Consider the following 9,546-nt stretch of genomic DNA (forward strand, 5'->3'; position numbering starts at 1 on the left):
AAGTTGCACGTTCCTCGGTGGAGGGGAAAGCTAAGAATTGGGAGATTTTTCTGTGAGCATGCAGCACTGACCAGAACTCCTGCTCTCTAGGGTAGTAACCATTTCATCTCTTGGCCCCTGATGTGCTGGTCCTTTCAGCCAGACAGGGTAAGGAATTGTTCATGCCCCCTTTTCTCCTCATTGCCTTTTCCCTCCTTTGAGTAGATCAGTGCTCAGGACAGGCTACTGCCAGGGGTGGAAAATTCATGGAAGTAGGCTTTATGTGTAGTTTGGTATGCATGGAGTAGGGGTGAGAACCAGGATCAGTATTGTTTCTTAGTGTCACAAATATGTATTTAGTTATTTTAAAGTTTTATTGAGATATAAGTCACATACCACACAGTTTACCCATTTAAAGTGTATAGTTTTTAGCATATTCACAGAGTTGTATAAACACAGCCACAATCTGATTTTAGAACATTTTCATCACCTCAGAACAAAATCTTGTGACCATTTGCAGTTGTTCCCTATTTGCCCCACTATCCGTAGCCCCAGGCAACTACTAATCTACTTTCTGTCTCTGTAATAGATTTGCCTATTGTGGCTATTTCATATACTGTAATGAGAAACATGCAATGTGTGGTCCTTTGCAACTGGCTTCTTTGACTTAGCGTAATGTTTTCAAGGTTCGTCCATGTTGTATCAGTACTTCATTCCTTTTTTATGGTTGAATAATATTCCACTGGATGGATATACCACATTTTATTTATCTGTCCATCAATTGATGGACAGTTGGGTTGTTTCTATGAACATTTGGATACAGGTTTTTGTGTGGGTTTATGTTTTCATTTCTCTTGCATGTAAACGTGCGAGTAGAATTACTACGTCAAATGGTAACTCCTTGTTTAACATTTCGAGGAACTTCCAGAGTGTTTTCCATAGTGGCTGTACCATTTTACATTCTCACCAGCAGTGTATGAGGGTTCTAATTTCTCTGCATCCTTACCCACAGTTTTGTTATTGTCTGTCTTTTTGTTATAACTATCCTATTGGGTATGAAGTGGTATCTCATAGTGGTTTCGATTTTCATTTTTCTAATAACTAATAATGAACATCTTTTTATGTGCTTATTGGATATTTGTGTGTCTTCTTTGAGGAAATGTCTATTTAGGTCTCTCTCACATCTTTGAATTGAGTTTATTGTTATTATTACTGAGTTGTAAATTTCTTTATATATTTTAAATACCAGACCTTTGTCAGATGTATGACTTGCAAATATTTTCTCCCATCCTGTAGGTTGTCTTTTCACTTTCTTGCTAGTGTCCTTTGATGCACTAAAGATTTTAATTTTGATAGAATCTAATTTATCTTTTTTTTCCTCTTTATTGCTGTGCTTTTGGTGTCGTATTTAAGAAATGGTTAAGAAACTGTTACGTAGCCCCAGGTAATGAAGATTTACTCCAGTATGTTCACCTATGAATTTTATAGTTTTTAGCTCTAGAGTTAAGCCTTTGACCTTTTCTGAGTTAATTTTTGTGTATGATGTGAGGAAGGGGTCCAACTTCATTCTTTTGCATGTGGATATCCAGTTGTTCCAGCACCATTTGTTGAAAAGATTATTCTTTCCCCATCAGATTTCAGTTGACCATAAATGTGTGGGTTTATTTCTTGACTCTCAATTCTATTCCATAGATCTGCATGTCTAGGATCAGTATTTTTGAAGCTTCTCAGGTGTGCAGTTGAGGTTGAGAACCATCTGGCCAGGGTAGGGAGTTTGGCTGGTTTGATTGGGAGACAGCACAATATAAGGTTTTTGTAATACTTCATTGCAGGTGTGCAGACCATCATTCTTCACTGAACCAGTATTTCCCAAACTTGCCTGATGAGAATTGCCAGGGATGCTTGTTAATATATTTCTGGCCTCTATGCGCTGGGGAGCACAGGGCTTGGCTTAGTAGGGGATGGGGAGGGGCAGCTTGCATGTGGCATATGATTCTGAGCTTTTCCACATGAGTACTTCTTCCTACGTGTTGTAAGCTGTTCAGAACCTCAGGAACCTGTGTATTTAGCGAACACTGCAGGTGAGTGTTTTGGTCAGGCTAGCTGGGGGGTTGCTGGGTCTGCTGGGGCAGATCATTGGAAACCTGTATACCTGCACCGTGGTCCATCCATAGAATTGCTCTTTACAAGGTATTCTTGGGGCAATGCCATCACTCTGTGTTAAAGGGGGATTATAAGAAATAGCCCTATGAAACTCCTTGCCGTGTTTACTGTGAGCTTTTCCATGGCCACTTTATGTAATATTGCCTCCTGCCAAATAGGCACAAATATTGTTAATACCACAGTTCTTCCCCATCTGTGTTGTTTGCTTTTCTTAGATTTCCATAGTACTTTTCAAGAATATTTAACTTATTTATCTTGTCCACAACACTAAATTGAAATCGTCACAAGGGAAGGATTTTTATTTGTTTTTTTTGGTTGGAAGTTCTGTCTTTGCATGGGTCACTCAAAAGCCAGGTGTAGTGGCACGTGCCCGTACTGTAGTCCCAGCTACTTGGGAGGCTGAGGTGGGAGGATAGCTTGAGCTCAGGAGTAGGAGTCCAACCTGGGCAACCTAGCGAGACCCCGTCTCTTTAAAAAAAAAATTATCACCATATTTATGTCCACTCCCTAATGGGTATGTAGGACCAAATGACTTATGTGTCATTAACCTTTTTTTTTTCCTGTTTATCTTGCTATATTGCATGCATCTCTGCAAGCTATCTAAATCTCCTTTGGAAACTGGTAGGCTGGAAGTAAGTACTGTTTAATCAGATTTGGTGAGATGTTTTAATTTCAGTCCTTCCTCTTGGTCTGGTAAATTAAAATCTTGGATTCTAGGTGGGGGGAGGAGAAATTTTTTAAGAAATGAATTCCTTTTGTTTTCTTTTTTTTAGGATAGAATTTTTGCGGCATTTGAAGAGCTTTTTCCAGATTATGTTTAAAATTGAAACCAAGCCATGTGGTGAAGAACTCAAGGGCGGGGATAAAGTACTGATGACCTGTGTTGGCATTGGCTTCTCCAACCTTAGCAAGACGCTCAAGTGATAACTGTAACAAGATAAGGCCCCAGTGCCTACGGACAAAGCAGAGACTGCCAAGGACAGCAAAGGGACCAAGTCCAAATGTATTCTTCCAGGACAGGACAGCTACTTATATTAAAGACTTGCTTCATTTTCTGTTTAAAAAAAAATCTCTATGTAAATAAAAGATATCTCTGTATCATGTGGTTTCCTGCCATTTCTCCAGTGGCATTGATATTCCTCAGGAGACCCAGTCACCGTAAGTTCCCTCGGCTTACCTGGAGGAAGAGTGTGCCTTCGGGACATGGTTGTCCAGCTAGAACAGTGTTGCAGCTGCGTTCAGCCATGCTTCCTCAGCCCACATGGCTGGGCTTATGTCATCTGGTCATTTTCCAGACCTGTGGAGTAACCTGTGGTTACTGTTCTTTCTGGAAGGACTTAACCTCTTTGAGCCTCGGTTTCTATTGTAGGGATTAAATGAGATAATATATGTGGAAGTTATTTTATGAGTTGTGCAGTGCTGTGCAAAGGTCAGAAATTGGTATATTAGACTATTTGATCTCTTCTGAATGGATTGCTATTATGGACACAGATACTGATCCTTATCTGGTTCATTGTATGCTTATGTGAGGGCTGGGTAGCTATAGAGGACAGGAGTCCAACTAAAGTTCTGGGTGTTTTCTGCAGCCCAGATGTGCTATACATTTTGTTTTATTCTTACAATAACCCTATAATGTAAATTTTATCTCCATAAGAAAATTCAAAAAGGGTATTTTGTTCCTTTGAAATTTATAATGTAAAGACATTAGATCTCCTGATGTTAAGATCTAAATGTAATACAGTCAAGGTCTGGGATTTTACGCTACTTACAAGTTAATAAATTAGATTATTACTGTTTTGTTGATGCTAGCAGAAGACATGAGAGTCTTGGGTCAGAGACAAAGAAATTTTATTACTCAGCATCGTAAGCAGCATAAGCTTTTTGTTTATATTGGTTTCCCCTAACCCCCACATCCCACAGTGGACGTAGAGGGGCCCAAGTGGATGCCATGCACATAATGGGTTTGCATCACAGCCAAGAAACATGTATGCTTGGGGACTCCACCTCTTTTGTGCAGGCCTGCTCTTTTTTCCACATGGAGGTGTTGTTACTCCATCCCCCAAGATTGCTTGCTGCAAACACTGTCTGAGAAAGGACCCAGGTAAAGGTGTAAAGGGTATTCCCATCCAGCAAGAGTGTGTGTGAATACTCAGGACCTGTGACAGATCTCCCCTGCCACCTAATAGAGTCTACATTTGGTGTGTGTATGGGGTTGGAGTTGGTAGAAAGGGAAAGATCTAATTCTTTCTGCTAGGATTCCAAATGTTATCCTCCACCTAGGGTGGGCTTTTGAAGTAAGCAAAGGTCTTTGCCTCACCAGTCCCTCTTGGTAGCCTTTTATTTTTCCGTGAAAAGGGGTTAGAGAAAGGCTGCGCTCTGATGATGGGGTGTGGGAGGATGTGGAGGTAGAGGGCTAACACTGAGGAATGCCAGGACATTCTGAACTGAGGCACTTGCTGAGAGTGTTACATGCTGTATTGGTGTTCTGTCACGGTATAACAAATGCCCACAAACTTAGCAGCTTAAAACAACATCCAGTTATCATTTCACAGTTCTGTAGGTCAAACATCCAGGCAGGCTTGGTTGGGTTCTCTGCTTAGTCTCACAAGGCTGATTTCAAGATGTCAGCTGGGCTGGGCTCTCACCTGAAGGCTCTGGGAAAGAAAGAACATGCTTCTAGCTCATTCAGGTTGTTGGCAGAATTCAGAATATAGGACTGAAGTCACTGTTTCCTTGCTCTCTGTCAGTGGTGGACAACTCTCAGCTTACAGACACTGCCCTGATTCCTGTGCGCTTGGTTCCATCTGTCTTAAGCCAGCAGTGGTGCCTGGAATCCTGGTGCTTCGAATCTGACTTCCTCTTGTGATGCAGGCTGGAGAAAACATTGCTTTTAAATGACTCATATCATAATAGCCCACCTGGATAATCTCCCTATCTTAAGGTCAGCTGATCACTGCAGAACCTAGATTTGTGTTTGAATGGCCAGGGGTTGGGAAAACTTAGAATTCTGCCTACCACACACACCCCAATCTTACTATGTGCAGCTGACATTTGAACCCAGATCCGCCCATACAGAATTCAGATCCAGAACTAAGGGGCCACGTTGCTTTATTTATTTATTTATTTATTTTTCTACTTCGCAGTATTAGGAGAAGGGCCGTGTTGCTTTGGACTCAGGGTGGTACGTAGAGGCCAGGCAGTGCTCCTGTCTGCAGCAAAGATGGAAGTGTCTGGTGGGGTTCCAGCCCTCTATTTGGCACAGCTGCTTCTGGAGCTAAAACATCTGGCAATAGCGGTAATGGTTCCAAAAAGAAGGACAAATGTAATATTTATTTAAAGAGCACGCTTCCAGCCCCTTCTCAAATTCCCAAGAGAAACAATACCATTCCTTGGGCAGAAGTCATCCTTTGCTGGTTGCTGGTATATCTTAGAAACCATTCGGCTCCAGCGGTCTCTGCCTTGATCTTAGCTTAGCTCATAGTCAGTCCAGTTACTCAGTGGGGTAGTTTGAGGAGAGAGATTCCAGCATTTGGGGGCTTGGTTTTCTGTCTTGGTCTGTCTGCTCCTTCCTGCTGACAGACTACTCTGAGTTACAGCAGCAGTTGCTCAATGGGACTAGCGAGTTTTTAAGGCAGATACACCTGTGGACTTTTGGGGGGTCATGGCAGAATCACTGTGTTTGCCTTCCTGTCATCAACAGGGCCTGCCTCTGTGTTCCAGCGCTTTTCAACTACATTCTGCACAGACACCATCACGTTATTTAGGTTGGCGCAAAAGTAATTGTGGTTTTAGCATTATTGAAATTTGCCCTTTGATGTTGGAATGCATTCTTAAATAAATGTGATTATGTTATACATCATTTGAATGCACATTTGTCACTTTGTTTTTTTGCTAATGACTTATTACTTGCTGTTTATTTTATATTTATTTTAGACTATGGAAATGATGTTAGACAAAAAGCAAATTCGAGCTATTTTCTTATTTGACTTCAAAAGGGGTTGTGAAGCAGCAGAGGCAACTCGCAGCATCAACAACACAGTGCAGTGGTGGTTCAAGAAGTTTTGCAAGGTAGAGAAGAGCCTTGAAAATGAAGAACACAGTGGCTGGCCGTCGGAACTTGACAATGACCAATTGAGAGCAATCATGGAAGCTGATCCTCTTTCAACTACACAAGAAGTTGCCTAAGAACTCAGTGTTGACCGTTCTACGGTCATTCTGCATTTGAAGCAAATTGGACAGGCGAAAAAGCTTGGTAAGTGAGTGCCTAATGAGCTGACCAAAAATCAAAAAAAATCATCGTTTTAAAGTGTTTCGTACACAAGAACAATGAACCATTTCTCGATTGGATTGTGACATGTGACAAAAGTGGATTTTATATGACAACTGGCGATGACCAGCTCAGCGGTTGGACCAAGAAGCTCCAAAGCACTTCCCAAAGCCAAACTTGCACCAGAAAAATGTCATGGTCACTGTTTGGTGGTCTGCTGCTGGTCTGATCCACTACAGCTTTCGGAATCCCGGCGAAACCATTGTATCTGAGAAGTATGCTCAGCAAATAGATGAGATGCACCGAAAACTATAGTCAGTGCCTGCAGCCGGCATCAGTCGACAGAAAGGGCCCAGTTCTTCTCCACAATAACATCCGACCGCACATTGCACCACGAAAGCTTCAAAAGTTGAACGAACCGGGCTGCAAAGTTTTGCCTCATCCGCCATATTTACCTGACCTCTCGCCAACCAACTGCCACGTCTTCGGCATCTGGACAACTTTTTGCAGGGAAAACGTTTCCACAACCAGCAGGAAATGCTTTCCAAGAGTTCGTAAAATCCCAAAGCACAGATTTTTATGCTACAGGAATAACAAACAAACTTATTTCTGGTTGGCAAAAATGTGTTGATTGTAATGGCTCCTATTTTGATCAATAAAGATGTGTCCGAGCCTAGTTATGATGATTTAAAATTCACGGTCCGAAACCGCAATTACTTTTGCACCAACCTAATACTTTACCATGCTTGTCAGACCAGTCGCTAAGGGGCGAAAGGAAGCTAGTGTATTGCAGCATGATGGGCTGATTGGGAAGAAGCAACAGGAGGACCTGCTGAAATCCAAATTGCTCTCTCTCACAGACAGCTAAACCTCGTGGGTTTTCTTTATTTTAAAAAATTATTTCCGATACAAAGTGGCGGTGGGTAGCTAATCACAGACCCAACTTAAAAAGATAAAAACTCAAGTTGCACCATGGTATCTGTCCTCAGAGTGCCCCTCCTACAACAAAAGACCATGAGGTGGCCATTTCTTGCTAGGTCTCTGGTTTGGGAGGCCGCTAGGTGAGGCCGATGCTGGCAGTTAGTTTTATGGTCACGAAAGAGCTGAGGGTGGTAAAGGGAGGGAAAGAACTGGGCAGGATAGAAGAAGCTGGGAGCAAATGATGAAATCAAGATAGATGGAGACACTGAAATGCTGGGGAGACAGAATTCCCAACCCTTTGGCAGTGCCCGATGTGGGAGTGGGATTCACCTGGGTTAGGTGGGAATCAGGGTGGGCTGAAAAGATGGATTGACCAGGGGCTTTGGTCAAAGGGGTGAGGATTAGAATGTGGGGTCCTGTTGACCTTACCATTTGGCACTGTGTTGGAGACCTGTGGATGTTCAAGTGGGTGATTTTAGCCAGTCTGATGAATGGGAATGCAGCACCACGGACCATATGCCCAGCCCGGATCTCCACTGTTCCTCACCCAGCTGCACAGCAGATGAGAACTAACTTTCACTGAGAGTTTCTGTGTTCAGACCATCCTGGCCTGTTCTTTAGAAGTACCCAGTTAATGGGAATGTCAATAAGCGGTGGGGCCTTTTTGTGCTTTTGTTGGCCACATCTAAGAAGCCATTTGAGTTGAATACTTTATCAGTGTTTGGCATCTAACGGAGGCCAAGCCACATCACTCCTTTACCCAAGCAAATAAAAGCTGTCATTTTGTCAAGGGTGCTTGGGTGTGGGGCTGCTCTACTTCCTTGTCACATTTGGCCCATCCCTGTCAGATCGTCTGAATCCCTACCCAGAGCACAGGTCAGCACCTATTTTAAAACATCCTAGGCCAGGCACGGTGGCTCATGCCTGTCATCCTAGCACTTTGGGAGGGCGAGGCAGGAAGATCACTTGAGGCCAGGAGTTTGAGACGAGCCTGAGCAAGAGTGAGACCTCGTCTCTGCTAAAAATAAAAAAATTAGGCATGTGCTTGTAGTCCCAGGAGTCCGGGGTAGGAGGATTGCTTGAGCCTGGGAGTTTGAGGTTGCAGTGAGCTGTGATGACACCACTGCACTCTAGCCTGGGTGACAGAGTGAGACTGTCTCAAAATTGCCCCCCCAAAATAACCCCCCAAAACCCCCAAATAAAAAATCCTAGATGTTTCTGCTTTGGGTTTCTCTGAGGGCTTGGTACATTCTTTAGTCCTCTGTTTCCTCCCCATCCCCAGCCCTCTAAAGAGACTTGCATCCAGATTGATTAATTTGTTAAGAATTTCTCTCTGCTACAGTTTGGGAAATGATATATTCAAATTGACAGTGGTAGATGAGTTTATAGAAACTAGAGGCCAACTTAAAGACGAAAGATAATGAACCAGCCCAGTGATGACGTATGTGGTGCCTTCGTGTGTCTGTTCTCTGAGCGCCCTGTCACCACAGCCATGGTAGAGAGGTGGGGCTGTTGCTGTCCTCACTGGTGGCCGTCTGGGTAGCTGGTCTCCATCTTGGGAACAAAGGATGCCCCAAAGGCAAACGGTGGGGGCAGCTGCACTTCTGCTGCCTCTGGGAATTGTGGCTGTCTGGAAGCTCTTTGTAGTCTTCAAGGAAGAATGTTCGTGGGGACCATATGTTTTGAAATGGTGCCTGGCTTCAATCGTGGCAACCAACCTTAGGCTTTGTAAGTGCTGCGTGCACTTGGTTCCTGGACCCTCCTGCATGCTCCCTTCTTGATCCTAAGCTCTGACCACTCTGCTATTTTACCCATTAGGCAATTAAAGGCATCATGCCTGAGATCTATAAATTTCAAAGAACCTATGAAAATGCTTCCAAGAAACCAGGAAAAAAAAATACTGGCTGCAAATTATGCAAAGAAAAGAGCAAAAATAATTATCTATGAAACGAAATGCTTTCCAGCTTAATTGTTAACATTTTGAAGACAATGTAGGTGAGAATTTCTTTTTTCACAACAATTTCTGGTTTTAGTACATGAGCTGCTGAGACGATCACGTCACAAGAATTTCTAATCACACACAGTGTTTGCCAAGGAATCGTGGCTAATCATGCTAAATGAGTTGCTGATCACCAACCATTTAAAAGGCAAAATTATGAAAAGCCTTTCAGAGATTTTAATATGTGTGGTTCGATAACACTCTCATAAGAGGCGTA

At 42.9% G+C, this 9,546-nt stretch overlaps 1 protein-coding gene across 2 annotated transcripts in view; it reads left to right on the forward strand.

Moving 5' to 3' along the window:
• The window catches only part of RCL1 (RNA terminal phosphate cyclase-like 1), a 73,627-nt gene extending 69,749 nt beyond the window's left edge, over positions 1-3,878 (forward strand). Inside the window, exon 9 of one of the 2 annotated variants that reach the window (XM_012652883.1) lies at positions 2,916-3,878. In XM_012652883.1, the coding sequence (XP_012508337.1) occupies positions 2,916-3,066 (151 nt within the window). In that variant the 3' untranslated portion in view covers positions 3,067-3,878. The remainder of the gene's footprint in view (positions 1-2,915) is intronic. The other variant, XM_012652884.1, reaches the window with a different exon arrangement.
• Positions 3,879-9,546: the final 5,668 nt, after the last annotated feature.

Source organism: Propithecus coquereli, unplaced genomic scaffold, assembly GCF_000956105.1.
Source record: "Propithecus coquereli isolate 6110/MARCELLA unplaced genomic scaffold, Pcoq_1.0 Scaffold403, whole genome shotgun sequence".
In the NCBI taxonomy this organism is placed as follows: Eukaryota; Metazoa; Chordata; class Mammalia; order Primates; family Indriidae; genus Propithecus; species Propithecus coquereli.